The sequence below is a fragment of the Bufo bufo genome, chromosome 2, assembly GCF_905171765.1.
Source record: "Bufo bufo chromosome 2, aBufBuf1.1, whole genome shotgun sequence".
Lineage (NCBI taxonomy): Eukaryota > Metazoa > Chordata > Amphibia > Anura > Bufonidae > Bufo > Bufo bufo.
The window spans coordinates 299307991-299326416 of NC_053390.1; the positions used below are offsets into that span (position 1 = coordinate 299307991).

General features: G+C 41.1%; 1 protein-coding gene across 3 annotated transcripts in view; it reads left to right on the plus strand.

Moving 5' to 3' along the window:
* The first annotated feature begins 355 nt into the window (after nucleotides 1-355).
* The window catches only part of LOC120988981, a 33536-nt gene continuing 15465 nt past the window's right edge, over nucleotides 356-18426 (plus strand). The window contains exons 1-4 of one of the 3 annotated variants that reach the window (XM_040416804.1): nucleotides 356-516; nucleotides 6795-6842; nucleotides 12340-12366; nucleotides 15104-15400. In XM_040416804.1, coding sequence (XP_040272738.1) covers nucleotides 6800-6842; nucleotides 12340-12366; nucleotides 15104-15400 — 367 coding nt within the window. In that variant the 5' untranslated portion in view covers nucleotides 356-516; nucleotides 6795-6799. Of the gene's footprint in view, nucleotides 517-658; nucleotides 689-6794; nucleotides 6843-12339; nucleotides 12367-15103; nucleotides 15401-18426 lie in introns of those variants that run through there. The other 2 variants (XM_040416805.1, XM_040416806.1) reach the window with 2 other exon arrangements.

Below are 18426 nucleotides of genomic sequence, written 5' to 3' on the forward strand. Positions count from 1 at the left end.
ATTGTTGCAATATTGTGCAAAAGAAAACTATTGAAGTGTATAAATATGCTGGGAAAAAATTTATCTTTCACACAGTGAACCAATATTTTCCCTCTTTGACCTTTCAAAATGTTGGGATGTATGAGAGAGCCCCTTTAAATATGGGAACGTCTATTTACATTGCTATGCATCAGAACTTCATAAAATATGTATTAGGTTAGGAATTTCCAGCAACTGCATAACTAGGAATCAGCAAAATGTTATCGGCAGACATGAGACAACCCAACCACACTGTAAAAAATGACTCAGAAAAAAGCTGTAAAAAACAGAAGTGACTTGGAAACAGCATATTTGTAATAGCTGTCTATTTCAATGAACACCAGCATGAGTATAATATCATAGTTACTACGAACATTAACAAGTACAATGACCAAATGTCATCAGAAAGCAGATGCTAGTGCAGTATTATATTTGTCCTTGTCTGTACAGCGTCGATGTAGAACGGATATCTAGCCCTGAAACATCAACCACTAAGAGGTAAGGACACAAAAAGAAACTCACAAATATTATATATTATATAATATTATATTTGTATCACTCGCTCTGTTTACCTTTTCTAGTAATTATGTAAGTTGCTTTATACTGATTTTTCCGTTTTATATTTCTTGAGAAACAATGGGGCGGATGAACTAATCCTAACACTTAGGGGGTAATGTATGAAAGTTTAATGTTTTTAGTTATTTTGTGTATGAAGCGATTCCAATGTTTTTATTTTTTTATTTGGTTTGCACCAATTCCGGCATTTTGTATGTACTGAGGGCCGGACAGATGTTTTGTGGCCCGGGTTACAATTTTAGGCTACATTCAAATGACCGCGCCGTGTTTTGCGGTCTGCAAATTGTGGATCCGCAAAACACGGATGCCGGCGTGTGCATTCTGCAATTTGTGGAACGGAACAGCCTGCCCTTTATAGAAATGCCTATTCTTGTCTGCAAAACGGACAAGAGGACATGTTCTATTTTTTTTGCAGGGCCATGGAACATCTTTTGCGGCCCCATTGAAGTAAATGGATCCACATCCGAGACGCAGATGCTGCTCGGATTCGGACACAAACAAAGGTAGTGTCAATGAGGTCTTAGACAGATTTTTTACATGTGGCAAGCTCCCTCCAGTCCTCTTGTGGAGTAGAAACTGACAGAACAATTATAAAAATTATCAAACGTGCAAAAATATGTGAATGGAATAGCACCCACAACTAGACAAGGGATATGATGGCGTTTGAAGGACTGAAGGTTTTCAGACATATGTCTTACTTTACACATGCATTTAAGGGTGGGTTCACACTAGCGTTAGGGATTCCGTTATGGCTTTCTGTTATAACATGGTTATAACGGAAGGTAACCGAATCCATAAGACGGAAGGATGGATCCGTTCCTCTGCCCATAGACTTGTATTATGACGGAATGCAAAACGGAAGCCTTTAAAAGGCATTCTGTTTGCTATCCGTCCTAATAGAAGTCTATGGGAATCAAAACGGATCCATCTGGGTCCCATTATGCAAGACGGAAAACAAAGTCCTGTTGACAGAACTTTGTTTTCCGTCTTGCATAACGGGACCCAGACGGATCGGTTATGCTTTCCCATCGACTTCTATTAGGACGGAAAGCAAACTGAATGCCTTTTAAAGGCTTCCGTTTTGCATTCTGTCTGGGCATTCCGTTATTTTCCGTTATAACCATGTTATAACAGAAAGCCATAACGAAATCCCTAACGCTAGTGTGAACTCCCCCTAACCTGCACATTTGCAAACATCTTGTCAACATATCTTCATGCCTTTCTGCTGAAGCGAATTTTATTTTATTTTTTTTTATTTTATTTTTTTACACCCTGCTTTCCAGCAGCCATAACTTTTTTATTTTTTCATAGCCATATAAGGTCTTGTAAAGTTGTGCTTTCTAATGACATCATTTAATATTCCAAACAATATAGTGCAAAGCTGGAAATAAATTCTAGATTTAAGTGAAATTGGAAAAAAAAAATTGTTTTAAGTGATCCACTTTTACAGTTTTCGCTGGATAGTGAAAATGATATTGCAGAGATATCAGATTTATCTTTATATTTTTTTCTTATGTTTTAATACTATAAAAAGAAATAAAATACCTTGGAAATATTTTATTATATTTTTTTCTACGTAGTGTGGCGGTATGTAGGATACGTGGGCAGTAGGTGAGGCATGGCTAGGGTGCTAATATTGGCGCGATGACCCTGTGTTAACACATGGAGCATCATCATAAAGTAGAGTGGGAAAACTGTGCCACTCATTTAGTGTTGCAACCCGATGCAGCAACCTCCCGCTGACCCGCACCCCCTCTCCAGCAGTCAGAGCTCCCCAATGTCAGCAGAAGGAAGCTGTGGTTCCTTCCCATCGACTTCAACATTGTCCATTGCTCCTGATGTTCCTACTACTCCTTGTCACTTGTTTCGACAGTAATTGATCATCGAGGCAATTGGTAACATTATGTGTGCACTCATCCAGTGGCACAGAAGTTGAACGTGCACCTGGTCAAGTTGCTGGTAGTACATTATAAAATATACAGAGAAAAAACTCGGGTTATATCTCTTATTGTGATCACTGCTAGTTCTTCGTGAACCGGGTTCAATTCACACTAAGCAAGTAAAATAAAGTTAAGGGACTGCGCTGCTTTCCCGGAATCCACAAACAAAATTTTAAGGGGTTGTCTCATGACAAACAATGGGTTCATATCGCTAGGATATGCCCCCATTGTCTTATAGGTGTGGGTCCCACTGCTGGGACCCACACCTATATCGAGAACGGAGCCCCGAAAGTGAAGGAGGGCGCACTGCGCATGCACAGCCACCCTCCATTCATTTTCTATGGGGCCGGCAAAAATAGCCGAGCACTGGCTCGACTAATTCCGTTGAGCCCATAGAAGAGAATGGGAGAGGTGGCCGGTCATGCGTGGTGCTCTCCCATTCACTTCTATGGGGAGCCAGCTTGGTGGTGGCCGGACCAGAGTCCTCCAGCCACCAGTTCTCGATATAGGTGCGGGTCCCAGTGGTGGGACTCGCATCTATAAGACAATGGGGGCATATCCTAGCGATATTCCTCGATTGTCTATGATAAGACAACCCCTTTAAGTCAGATGCCAGATCCTTTCTTCAATTCTCCTTCCTTATGTCGCCAAACACTGCTACTATGTCCTAGTGTGGTGCCGCTCCACAATTTTTTAAACATCCGATCAACCTGTAATATCAGGAATCAAGGAGCAAGATAGTGAATCACCACAGGCACTTTGGGCTAAAAGAGATTTAAGGCTACCGCAAGAGTGAAAGTAGCTTAAGACTAAAATGAGTTATATCACTAAAGGAATAAATATAAGTTGTGCGTCAAACAATATTTACTTCAGACATGTATTAAAAATACATTAAAAAAGTGTAATTTTTCGAGAAAGGTTTCCACTGCTAGTGGTATGACAATGCAATTTTTTTAATGAATCAATCAGGCCGGCTCACAGTATTTTTGCATACATATAATTTATTTTTCAACAGTTTGCTGGTTGAGCTTCTCTAAATATCCAATTTTTTAAAGCTTTTTGAAAAGACACATTTTATAACTACAGTATAGCTAAAATGTAACTCCACTACAGTTAAAGTAATCAATTCAATAGAATCAAAATTTTGCACCAATTTTTCTAAAAAATCAGATTTTTTGCAGAGAAGAAAGAGAAATAAAGAAGAGATAAGAGAGGGCGAAAGAGAAAGAACCAGAATGCCATGCACATCTTTTCAAGGGGATTGAAGGACTTTAAATCAGCTGCTGTAAGATTGATTTGAGTCTGAATGGAATCACACACCTGAATCGGATGATTCGGATCCGAAGCATATTTCCAGAAATTCGCTCCACAATAAACTCCATCCATAATCCTGCCCATGTGACTAGCATCCACTACAAAGTGACGCCTATTGAGCAAACAGTTATTTTTTTGTGTGCAAACACACAGGAATAGGTCCTTATTTCCAATGAAAATGCAGCAAAAAAAAGGCAATTTATACACATTGGCTATTGCAATAATGAAAATAACATACACATAGTAGTGCACCGCTAGCCTATATATATATATATATATAATATATATATAGAAACCAAAAAAAGAGTCACAGCAGCACAAGACCAGAATCACGGGTGCAAGTCCTCTCAGCCGCAGGCTCAAACGGCTATACTGTAGATGAGTATAGTATCCAAAGAATGAGGCAGCACTCCAGATAAAATGAAAAAAAGTGGATCCTTTATTCCCCTCTGTGCAACGTTTCAACCGTCTCAATGCGGTCTTTCTCAAGCATATCAAAATGGTGTCATACACGGGTATATATACCCACAATCCATAGCAAACAATAAAAGTGACAATTATATGATATTAAGTGTAATTATGTGACAAAAGCAATATAAAGTATATCAAAACTGACGTGATTTGTATGACCTGATGATTTACATAACCTAATATTCTACACAGTGCAATACAGTGTACATGTATATATTGATCATAGTAATAACATGACTGTGAGTTAATTGACCATAATCAAGTTTATCAACACCTGGGTGCATAAACAGAGTGAATAATACAGTGAAATTAAAACCACTCACACTGCGGCGCATGGACAGGAGCGCCAAAGTCCGCGTCCTCACCGCTGAACCACGCATGCCCAGAGTCCTCATCACGTCACCAGGGCAACACCCTCAAGGAGGAGCCCAGCGCCGTCACAGTGGAGACGTGTAAACTGTGGCTGCTCATTATTTTCTTGTGTTCCTCTCCGCTCTATGCCCTGGTGTATGTGAATTCTTCATTGGTGTCATCAATTAAGTAATTCATTTGTTTCAGATAGATGTTTAGTTTCTACTGCCTTATTGCTTATACAATCTTTTTTCTTTCTCTAGATTATTGGTGCTCCACTGACGGTGCTCATGGACGGTGTGTCTTCTGCTCTGCGTCTCTGTGTTGGGACTGTGCTGATGGGGGAGAACCTTGGGGCGCATGTACATTGTTTATGCTACATAATATGTGGGTCAACCATGGCTATATTGTTTGTTTGGAGTGGTGTTTTTTTCTGTTTGAATAACAGACTTAGTGGTCGGTTGTTGGGTTTGGGTCCTGTGGCATGGACGTGTCTCTGACCTCAAACCCTCAATGGACCTGGGGTCTCTGCCGTGAGAGCCGCGTGACCCTTGGGTCCCCGTCCTGTTGTCTTATATTATCAGTATGGCACAAATCATGAAGGTTTCTTCTAGTGCGGATATACTCTAATAAACCACTGTCACTCCTATCTTTACATTTTGAATTTCATATATACAGTAGTGACCCTTAGGGGAACTTATTGGTTTCCCTCTATCTATTCATTTACTTCTATGTTGCTGTGCCCTTTGTGTTTCTCTCCCGGTGTCAGTATTTCTCTCCCCTCCCCCTGCTGATCCTTGTTGCCGATTGTTCGAATCTGTCCTTGGTTGGGCTGGCGTGGTGTTGGGCTGGCGTTTGCCGTGACAGCAATGTGTATATTGTTGCCTGGCGACGCGATTCCTGCTTCGTGGGCGGGGTCCCGCCTGACATATCCTCTCGAGGGGTCACGTGACGATCGCACTGGTCAGGTGTTTACACGTCTCCACTGTTAAGGCGCTGGGCTCCTCCTTGAGGGTGTTGCCCCGGTGACGTGATGAGGACTCTAGGCATGCGTGGTTCAGCGGTGAGGACGCGGACTTTGGCGCTCCTGTCCATGCGCCGCAGTGTGAGTGGTTTTAATTTCACTGTATTATTCACTCTGTTTATGCACCCAGGTGTTGATAAACTTGATTATGGTCAATTAACTCACAGTCATGTTATTACTATGATCAATATATACATGTACACTGTATTGCACTGTGTAGAATATTAGGTTATGTAAATCATCAGGTCATACAAATCACGTCAGTTTTGATATACTTTATATTGCTTTTGTCACATAATTACACTTAATATCATATAATTGTCACTTTTATTGTTTGCTATGGATTGTGGGTATATATACCCGTGTATGACACCATTTTGATATGCTTGAGAAAGACCGCATTGAGACGGTTGAAACGTTGCACAGAGGGAAATAAAGGATCCACTTTTTTTCATTTTATCTGGAGTGCTGCCTCATTCTTTGGATAATATATATATATATATATATATATATATATATATATATATATATATATAGTTTTTTAAATGTTGTTTTGTCACAGACAGGCTTTTAGGTTTGTTTTTTCTATTATGGTAAAAAAAAATATTTTCAGCATAGTATTTTTGCTGTTCTTTATTTAAAACAATGTCCTTTTCAGGATTTGCACTTAAAGGGGTTGTCTGATCATAGATAATGGGGGCACATTGCTGGGATATGCCCCCATTGTCTTATAGGTGTGGGACCCACATCTACAGTATATAGAGAACGGAGCCCCGGAAGTGAAGGAGGGTGCACTGCGCATGCACAGCCGCCCTCTATTTATTTTCTATAGGGCCGGCGAAATTAGCCGATCGCTGGCTCAGCTATTTTTGTTGAGCCCATAGAAGTGAATAGGAACGTTGGCAGGTCATGCGCGGTGTAATCCAGTCACTTCTTTGGAGAGTCGGCTTGGTGGTGGCCGGACCAGAGGCCTACAGCCACCACCTTGTGGGGCTCCGTTCCCGATATAGGAGAGGGTCCCAGCGGTGGGACCCGCACCTATAAGACAATGGGGGCATAATTTAACATTAAAATGTATTATTGTTCTTTTAATATTTCAGCCAAAATGGATTTTTCCAGAACACTGTTCTACGTGGCAGGAATTATTGGTAGGTTCAAACTTTAATGGAAAGTATAACATATATAGTATATACAGTCAGGTCCATAAATATTTGGACATCAACACAATTCTAACATTTTTGGCTCTATACACCACCACAATGGATTTGAAATGAAACAAACAAGATGTGCTTTAACTGCAGACTGTCAGCTTTAATTTGAGGGTATTTACATCAACATCAGGTGAACGGTGTAGGAATTACAACAGTTTGCATATGTGCCTCCCACTTGTTAAGGAAACAAAAGTAATGGGACGGAATAATACCCATACATCAAACTTTCACTTTTTAATACTTGGTTGCAAATCCTTTGCGGTCAATTACAGCCTGATGTCTGAAACGCATAGACATCACCAGACGCTGAGTTTCATCCCTGGTGATGCTCTGCCAGGCCTCTACTGCAACTGTCTTCAGTTCCTGCTTGTTCTTGGGGCATTTTCCCTTTACTTTTGTCTTCAGCAAGTGAAATGCATGCTCAATCGGATTCAGGTCAGGTGATTGACTTGGCCATTGCATAACATTCCACTTCTTTCCCTTGAAAAACTATTTGGTTGCTTTTGCAGTATGCTTTGGGTCATTGTCCATCTGCACTGTGAAGCGCCGTCCAATGAGTTCTGAAGCATTTGGCTGAATATGAGCAGATAATATTGCCCGAAACACTTCAGAATTCATCCTGCTGCTTTTGTCAGCAGTCACATCATCAATAAATACAAGAGAACCAGTTCCATTGGCAGCCATACATGCCCACGCCATGACACTACCACCACCATGCTTCACTGATGAGGTGGTATGCTTAGGATCATGAGCAGCTCATTTCCTTCTCCATACTCTTCTCTTCCCATCACTCTGGTACAAGTTGATCTTGGTCTCATCAGTCCATAGGATGTTGTTCCAGAACTGTGAAGGCTTTTTTAGATGTCGTTTGGCAAACTCTAATCTGGCCTTCCGGTTTTTGAGGCTCACCAATGGTTTACATTTTGTGGTGAACCCTCTGTATTCACTCTGGTGAAGTCTTCTCTTGATTGTTGACTTTGAAACACATACACCTACCTCCTGGAGAGTGTTCTTGATCTGGCCAACTGTTGTGAAGGGTGTTTTCTTCACCAGGGAAAGAATTTTTCGGTCATCCACCACAGTTGTTTTCTGTGGTCTTCCGGGTTGCTGAGCTCACCAGTGCGTTCCTTCTTTTAAGAATGTTCCAAACAGTTGTTTTGGCCACGCCTAATGTTTTTGCCATCTCTCTGATGGGTTTGCTTTGTTTTTTTCAGCCTAATGACGGCTTGCTTCTCTGATGGTGACAGCTCTTTGGATCTCATCTTGAGAGTTGACAGCAACAGATTCCAAATGCAAATAGCACACTTAAAATGAACTCTGGACCTTTTATCTGCTCATTTTAATTGGGATAATGAGAGAATAACACACACCTGGCCATGGAACAGCTGAGAAGCCAATTGTCCCATTACTTTTGGTTCCTTAACAAGTGGGAGGCACATATGCAAACTGTTGTAATTCCTACACCGTTCACCTGATTTGGATGTAAATACCCTCAAATTAAAGCTGACAGTCTGCAGTTAAAGCACATCTTGTTTGTTTCATTTCAAATCCATTGTGGTGGTGTATAGTGCCAAAAATGTTACAATTGTGTCGATGTCCCAATATTTATGGACCTGACTGTAGGTCTACTTATAAAACTGTTTCCAATTTATGTATAGCTACTGTATAATCAACATAATAAGTTCAACTTTGCAAATACATAGCGGTTCATTTACTATACTGAAAGACGCCTAAATTTGGCGTATTTTAGATGCAATCTGTGACTTCGCCCTGCTTACCCCAGGTCTAAAATTGGGGGCGTGGTGTGGGCGGGGAAGGGTATTGCCCAGGAGGCCTGTCTCACTCTTCATTTTCTACGCCTGTTTGAAGCATACAAAATGGTCTAAATGAGAGACAGCTCGGAAGTTGTCTTACATTTAGGCTAAGTTCACACGAACGTGTATGATCCGTGGCCGTATTGCGGCTCGCAAATCGCGGGCCGCAATACATGGCCACAGTTCCGTGTGCATTCCGCATCACAGATGCGGACCCATTCACTTCAATGGGTCCGCAAATCTGGAATCGCTGAACGGCCGCACGGGACGGGACCCCTCGGAAGCACTACGGAGTGCTTCCGTGGGGTTACGTCCCGTACTTCTGTTCCGCAAAAAGATAGAACATGTCCTATCTTTTAGCGGAACGGGCGGATCGCGGACCCATTAAAGTGAATGGGTCCGCGATCCGATGCGGCTGACCTACGGCCGGCGATCGTGCATTGCGGCCCGCTATTTGCGGGCCGCAGCACGGGTCACACACGTTCGTGTGAACTCGGCCTTAGAACTGCCGCTGGATGCGCTGAAGTTATGGAGAATGACGCCTCTCCATAACTCCAGCAGATCCACCACCAGCTATGGGCCTTTATTCTGACCACCATCTAAAATGCATTCTTAATAAATGTGCCCCATTGTTTTCATTATATTGTAAAGTAACAGTCAGGGTAATTTTTCTTATCTTCAGATTCATTGCAAAGCTGCAGGCTTCTAAGCTCACATATTTCAACAGCTTCTTCTTGTTTAGTATACAGAGTAAATTGACTAAGGGATTACATACCACGTGAATGCTATGTAGCACTTTAAAAGAGAGAGGGCCCTATCCTTATTGCTTTTAGGTGGGAGAATTATATGTAAGACTTCTTGCCAGGGAAACTGTATTGTGTGCACACAAGAAGAAGGTGTAGGAGAAGATATCTCAGAACTCACCCAAGCTGCTTGTAGATATGTTTGTTGTGATGACTAAGGTAAGTAAATGTACAGAGTTCTGCATTTCAAAATCCATAACTTTTTTATTTTTCAGCAAAAAATAGAACATACATGTCCTATCTTATGCAGCACGGAGGTACAGACCCAGAAGCCCACGGAAACACATGGAAGTGGGCTTCCAGGTCCTTGTCTCCGCACCTCAAAAGATAGAAAATGTCCTATCTTTTGCCACATCTTGCGCATCGCGGACCCATTGAAGTCAATGAATTGGCACCGCAATGTGGAGTGCACACAGCCAGTGCCCGTGTTTTGCTGACCCGCACTTTGTGGTCCGCAACACTGGCTTGGCAGCACCACAGTCATGTGCATGAGGCCTTATGCAGAACAATTTGTCTTTTTAATGACACCATTTAAGGGTAATCAGAGGAATTGCATAACTTAAATCTTTTTGAGATGACAGTGTGGAAACTTAAAGGGGTTGTGTCACTTCAGCAAATAGCATTTATCATGTAGAGAAAGTTTATACAAGGCAATTACTAATGTGAAGCATTTAAAAAGTGGGATATTTTCATCAATATAGGCATCAATATATTTAGTGTGTGGGCGTGGTCAGCTTAATAGTGGTAGGCACAACAGTCAGAGACAGCGACACAACAGCACAGTTCACACAGGGATTTGTCTGTTTTCTTTATTCTCATCCACAAGCAAAATATACAAAGGTCTTTGCATTCAGGCAAAACACAAAATAAATTCCTATTCGGCTGAGCACTAACTAAACATAAAAACACCCTTTCTATATGGGCTCCCTACTACCAGCCACACGACACAATTCAAAATAAACTCACAGTGTCCTTTTTGTTGTTTGAGCAGACTTCAGCTGGTGAAAGCCTGCCAGTTGAACCAGTCCCCACCCAGACATGCTCATAGTGCAAACCTTTATAGCCCAGAAATGAACTGAGCTCCATCACCTGGCTGAGAGCTCTATAGGAAACCTGTTCTGGACAGGAAGGGAATGAGGAGCCCCGCTACCAACCTGCATCCTTATTCCATTAAAATCTAGGCCCGACAACACCATTTACCAAAGTCCTCAGCAAACTATGTTTTGCTAAGGCAACCCATTTTTCCTGGATTTCTGATATCTCACCCAGCTTTCCTAGTTGAGATATCCACTTCCTGTAGCCTAGTAAATGGTATATGAAAGAAACCTAGGCAAAATATAACGATTCTCTACTACTTTTCCAGTCACTGTCTCACAATAGGTAAAGTATTTTAGTTTTTAATTTGCTATATTTTTTTATATTTTTTATTTAATTTTTAATACATTTAAAATGTTATTTTACTTTTTCTTAACCATATTGAACTTTTTTACCCTTTTTGTTACTTGCAATCTTTTGATCACTTGTACTGTGCACTGTAACATTAGTGTCCGGCAGCCATGCTGAGTACTACCCTTGCATTCGCAGGAGGCAGATTGGAGGACACTATTGACTGCAGCATCTGAGGGGTTAAACTGCCATGATTAGAATCCTGAGCCCATGCCATCACCATGGCACACTATTATGGTGAGGCGTGGAAGTGACCCTGCTGCCATGGCATAATTGTATGTCATGTAGCATTAAGGGGTGAAGGAGGATGATGAGCAGCCAACTGGAGAGCCTGTTTGAATAAGGGCTGAGCTCTTCCATCAGGGCTCCCAGTCTGGGAAGAAAAGCGGCAATAGTGAGCCACAGCAGCAGGTGGTAAAACTGTGAATTGTGCTTTGGGGACACTGGTTGGTAGACCCAGGACCTGACATTAAATGGGTTTTCCTGGATTTTAATAGTGATAACCTATCAATATTGGTCATCAATATCAGATCGGCGGGGGTTCGACACCCGGCACCGCTGCCGATCAGCTGGTTGAGGAGAAGGCAGCTCTCCGTGCGAGCGCAGCCTTCCCTTGTAGTTACACCTGCTCACCGCTGTGATGTCGACGGTGAGCATGTGTGATTATAAGCCGCCCCATTCACTTTAATAGGATAGCTCGTTCCTAAATAAGTGTATAATACAGAGCCTTCCTGTAGACATCTAGCAGCTGATCTTCCGGGGGGCCGGGTGTCAGACCCCAGCCGATTTGATATACATGACCTATCCTGGGGAAAAATTGCAAAGGAAACCTAATACTTTATTTGGCTACCATACATAGTTTTGGCTGGCACTGTACTGCACATTGAGCAGCTTAGTCCAGGATTTAGATGATATGTATGAGCCATTCAATAGCCGATAACCAATACCCTACTTTTCATCACATGGCCTACGCTCTGAAAAATGTACATTTTATTTATTTAGCAAATAATTTCAATTTTGTATATACTGTAGATGAGTTAAAATTATTTCTCACAAACCTTCACCACGTGTCTACCCCATTCATTATACAAAGAAAAACCTTTATTTGCTGACAGTGGAATGCCCCTTTAAAAATGTATTGAACAGAAACCTCTAAAAGATATTAATTGTATGCACACAATTGAATGCATACTGTTGCTTATCACGCTTGTATTGTTCAGAAGTAAATTGAACACGGATTAAGTGGTAACCATGTTTTAATCGTGGTTTTTACTTCCTATGGTCCTGGAGCAACAGTATGACTATATGTTGCTTTATATTTTCTACTGCTGTTTTATTATGGGTTATGACATAGTCTTTTTTTTCTTTCAGCTACACTCTGCAGTTGCAGTATTGCAGGTAAGTTTTGCTATAGCATAATATTTGCGTAGTCTACTAGTCTGAAACATAAAGTATCAAATGACATCACTTAATTATTTCTGGGCTAGTACTGTTGTTGGGCTGCAACAGCCTTTACAATTTTCCCAAAATGTTCAGTAGGGTTGAAGTATCAGGGACGTTTCTAATTACTACTAGACATATTATCACAAATGAATGCTGCCTACTTTTCTTTTTATAAATACCATGACATATAACCAGGTCCAGACTGGTAATTTGACCTACTAATCATATTCCTGGTGGGTTGGTCAGTCAGGGGGCCACCTGGAATATCTAGGCAGAAACTGCACTGATAATACAAGCCCTGTAGTATCAGTGCAATTTTCAATGTTAGAAGGGCTGAAGGACCTGCGATGATATCAGGGTCACATGTCATTGCAGGTCCTTCACCTTGTGGTGGGAAAAACTACAGAACGAGGAGGTAAGTGACTGCAGAAGTCTTTTGACACTCTCCTTCCACCACCAGCATCATTTGTACTTCTGTCCTGTCAGTCTGTCAGAGTGTGGTGAGAAACTGAAATGGGTAGGATGCTTCTGTCAGTGGAAAGGGGTGGGAAAGAGGACAATACCACTACCGGTGGGGGAGGTACTGGTAAGGATTCAATGCTGCTTCAAGTTTTGATGCAGTGTGGTATCTGGCCCTGCTGGGGAGGTATTCAGTTCTGCACTGTGGTGACTAGCACTTTTGAGGGAGCTGGGGGTATTTTGTGCTGCACTTTAGTATTTTTATTTGGTCTGATAGGCAGTTATATTGTGCTGCACTTAGACCCCATTGAACAGCACCAGTATTCTTCCATTTTATGCAATTGTCTACCACTACCCCCAGGGTCTCTCCACCTCAGTGCGGCATCCAGGTAATGAAGGCTTGTGGCTGAAAACATTTATATACTATGGGAATATTATAGAAATAACTCATGTGTGACTTGCAAATCATTTCTTGGAGTACAGAATCTCTATTCTACCATTTCAACTGGTCTGGGACCCATCTCTAGCACCCGTAGGCCATGGGAAGTGTGTCGTTAAACCTTTTTGTATAAATGCAATACATATACAGTTGCAAGGAAAAATATGTGAACCCTTTGGAATGATATGGATTTCTGCACAAATTGGTCATAAAATGTGATCTGATCTTCATCTAAGTCACAACAATAGACAATCACAGTCTGCTTAAACTAATAACACACAAACAATTAAATGTTACCATGTTTTTATTGAACACACCATGTAACTATTCACAGTGCAGGTGGAAAAAGTATGTGAACCCTTGGATTTAATAACTGTTTGAACCTCCTTTGGCAGCAATAACTTCAACCAAAAGTTTCCTGTAGTTGCAGATCAGACGTGCACAACAGTCAGGAGTAATTCTTGACCATTCCTCTTTACAGAACTGTTTCAGTTCAGCAATATTCTTGGGACGTCTGGTGTAAATCGCTTTCTTGAGGTCATGCCACAGCATCTCAATCGGGTTGAAGTCAGGACTCTGACTGGGCCACTCCAGAAGGCGTATTTTCTTCTGTTTAAGCCATTCTGTTGTTGATTTACTTCTATGCTTTGGGTTGTTGTTTTGTTGCAACACCCATCTTCTGTTGAGCTTCCGCTGGTGGACAGATGGCCTTAAGTTCTCCTGCAAAATGTCTTGATGAACTTGGGAATAAATTTTTCCATCAATGATAGCAATCCGTCCAGGCCCTGACGCAGCAAAGAAGCCCCAAACCATGATGCCCCCACCACCATACTACACAGTTGGGATAAGGTTTTGATGTTGGTGTGCTGTGCCTCTTTTTCTCCACACATAGTCTTGTGTGTTTCTTCCAAACAACTCAACTTTGGTTTCATCTGTCCACAGAATATTTTGCCAGTACTGCTGTGGAACATCCAGGTGCTCTTGTGCAAACTGTAAACGCACAGCAATGTTTTTTTTTGGACAGCAGTGGCTTCCTCTGTGGTATCCTCCCATGAAATCCATTCTTGTTTAGTGTTTTACGTATCATAGATTCGCTAACAGGGATGTTGGCACATGCCAGAGACTTTTGTAAGTCTTTAGCTGACCCTCTAGGATTCGTCTTCACCTCATTGAGCAGTCTGCGCTGTGCTCTTGCAGTCATCTTTACAGGACGGCCACTCCTAGGGAGAGTAGCAGCAGTGCTGAACTTTCTCCATTTATAGACAATTTGTCTTACCGTGGACTGATGAACAGCAAGGCTTTTGGAGATACTTTATGCAAGTCAACAATTCCTAATCGTAGGTCTTTTGTGCGAGGCATCATTAACATCAGGCAATGCTTCTTGTGAAAAGCAAACTCAGAACTAGTGTGTGTTTTTTATAGGGCAGGGCAGCTGTAACCAACACCTCCAATCTCATCTCATTGATTGAACTCCAGTTGGCTGACACCTCACTCCAATTAGCTCTTGGAGATGTCATTAGTCTAGGGGTTCACATACTTTTTCCACCTGCACTGTGAATGTTTACATGGTGTGTTCAATAAAAACATGGTAACATTTAATTCGTTGTGTGTTATTAGTTTAAGCAGACTGTGATTGTCTATTGTTGTGACTTAGATGAAGATCAGATCACATTTTATGACCAATTTGTGCAGAAATCCATATCATTCCAAAGGGTTCACATACTTTTTCTTGCGACTGTATGTTATATTATATACCTATGTAACCATAAGTATGCAATAATCCTTTATTTTTAGATTACCCTCCATCACCCACTTTTACTGTGATTCCATTACAACCTTCATATGACAAAGGACAGGAAATCACTATGATATGCGCCCCTCCAAATAACACCAATGCTAAAGGAATTAGTTATTACAGGAATTTTACTGAAATACAATGCGATAAAAAGATGGAAACAATGACCCATTGCCACATTGTCATATCAAAGAAAGAGAATGAAGGTGTTTATAATTGTGGCTACTGGGCGATAATTAATGGAACTGAGAGGCTGTCATATGGCAGTGAAGTAGTGAATATCATGATAGCAGCAGGTAAGAATTTATATGTATTTCTTTACTCTGAAGATTCAAATGCCTTCCTAGAAGATACTAGTGTCAATATGAGTGGATTGATTTTGGTCCTGTGTCTTTGTACGCTTTGTCATTGCTTGAAGCTTGTGTACCCAACTGGAATAGATATTTTATCTAATTACTAGTGTTGAGCGCGAATATTCGAATATCGAATTTTTTTCGCGAATATCGTCACTTCGCTAATTCGCGAATATTTCGAATATAGTGATATAAATTCGATATTTCGAATATTCGTTGTTTTTTTTTTTTTTTTATTGTTATATTTTTTTCTTTCCCACTTCCCTAAAGTTGTTCTTACCTGTCCTTTGGATTCCTGGCTGCTCCAGTCAGTGCCCGTTGCCGCTTCTGCCGACTTCCGTGCTCATGGAGCGTCCCTATCACCATGGGAACGTCTCCATATACTAGAATGTACTGTCGGATTTGAGAATTACGTGAAAAATCGCAATTCGATTATTTCAAGTTATAATAATTGAATTTCGATTTTAACTTAGCACTGCTATATTTAATTCTAGCCTAATATGGAATATAGCAGTGCTAAGTTAAAATCGAAATTCGATTATTATAACTTGAATTTTTTTTTTTTTTTTTATTGTTATATTTTTTTCTTTCCCACTTCCCTAAAGTTGTTCTTACCTGTCCTTTGGATTCCTGGCTTCCTGGCTGCTCCAGTCAGTGCCCGTTGCCGCTTCTGCCTACTTCCGTGCTCATGGAGCGTCCCCATCACCATGGGAATGTCTCCATATTCTAGAATGTACTGTCAGATTTGAGAATTACGTGAAAAATCGCAATTCGATTATTTCAAGTTATAAAAATCGAATTTCGATTTTAACTTAGCACTGCTATATTTAATTCTAGCCTAATATGGAATATAGCAGTACTAAGTTAAAATCGAAATTCGATTATTATAACTTGAATAAATCGAATTGCGATTTCAACTTGGACCTGGTTTACTATGGTTGGCTTGGTAGAATTAGCGAATATGAGGAATGTATTCGTCATATTCCACAAAACGAATATAACGAATGTATTCGTCATATTCCACAAAACGAAGATAACGAAGTATTCTGCATCTTAGTTTTAGCTACCTATTCATCAACTTCGCTAATTCTAGCAATCATATAGGAAAGTTTACTATAGAGACAGCTAAGTTTAATTCGCTATGCGATTATATGACTGCTTTTAAAAAAAAAAATAATAGAATAATTATAATATCTGATAATTATTATAATTATTCTATTGATAAAAAAAAAGCAAAGTAATAAAATCGCATAGCGAATTAAACTTAGCTGTCTCTATAGTAAACTTTCCTATATGATTGCTAGAATTAGCGAAGTTGATGAATAGGTAGCTAAAACGAAGATGCAGAATACTTCGTTATCTTCGTTTTGTGGAATATGACGAATTCGTTTTGCTAATTCTACCAAGCCAACCATAGTAAACCAGGTCCAAGTTGAAATCGCAATTCGATTTATTCAAGTTATAATAATCGAATATTCCATATTAGGCTAGAATTAAATATAGCAGTGCTAAGTTAAAAATCGAAATTCGATTATTATAACTTGAAATAATCGAATTGCGATTTTTCACGTAATTCTCAAATCCGACAGTACATTCTAGTATATGGAGACGTTCCCATGGTGATGGGGATGCTCCATGAGCACGGAAGTCGGCAGAAGCAGCAACGGGCACTGACTGGAGCAGCCAGGAAGCCAGGAATCCAAAGGACAGGTAAGAACAACTTTAGGGAAGTGGGAAAGAAAAAAATATAACAATAAAAAAAATAATAATAATAATTTAAGTTAGAATAATCGAATTTCGATTTTAACTTAGCACTGCTATATTCCATATTAAGCTAGAATTAACGAATATGGAATATAGCAGTAGAGATGGCCCGAACTATCCGACGGCGAACAGTTCCCGGCGAACATAGCTTGTTCGCGTTCGCCTCTGCCGGGCGAACACATGCGATGTTCGGTCCGCCCCCTATACATCATCATTGAGCAAACTTTGACCCTGTACCTCACAGTCAGCAGACACATTCCAGCCAATCAGCAGCATACCCTCCCTCCCAGACCCTCCCACCTCCTGCACAGCATCCATTTTAGATTCATTCTGAAGCTGCAGTCTTAGTGAGAGGAGGGAGACTGTAACTGCTGCTGATTTAATTGGGAAATCGATAGCTAGGCTAGTGAATTCAGTGTCCACTCCAGTCCTGAAAGACTCATCTGATCTCTGCTGTAAGGACAGCGTCCTGACAGCACCCCAAAAAGCCCTTTTTAGGGCTGCAACATTAGTCTGCTTTTTTTTTTTCCTTTATATACATATTGCAGTTGCCTGGCCTGCCTGTGTGTGAGGAGCTGCAGGCCCACAGACTGTAGTGTGCCCACTGCCAGTGCTCACCCCTGTCATTCCGTGTGGCACTGGACTTTGCTTAAAAAATAGGCACTTAATTTTTACACTTTAATCTAAGGTTAGTTGCCTGCCAGTGTGTGTCAGGCTGACTTCCACTGACTGTAGTGTGCCCACTGCCAGTGCCCACCACTCATACCGGCTGGCACAGGACTTTGCATAAAAAAGGCATTTAATTTTTACACTTTAGTGTAATTTCAGCTGCTTGCCTGCTGCTAGTGTGTGTCAGGCCGACTTCAACTGACTGTAGTGTGCCCACTGCCAGTGCCCACCCCTGTCATCCCGTGTGGCACAGGACTTTGCTTAAAAAAAAGGCACTTCATTTTTACACTTTAATCTAAGGTTAGTTGCCTGCCAGTGTGTGTCAGGCCGACTTCAACTGACTGTAGTGTGCCCACTGCCAGTGCCCACCCCTGTCATCCCGAGTGGCACAGGACTTTGCTTAAAAAATAGGCACTTAATTTTTACACTTTAATCTAAGGTTAGTTGCCTGCCAGTGTGTGTCAGGCTGACTTCCACTGACTGTAGTGTGCCCACTGCCAGTGCCCACCACTCATACCGGCTGGCACAGGACTTTG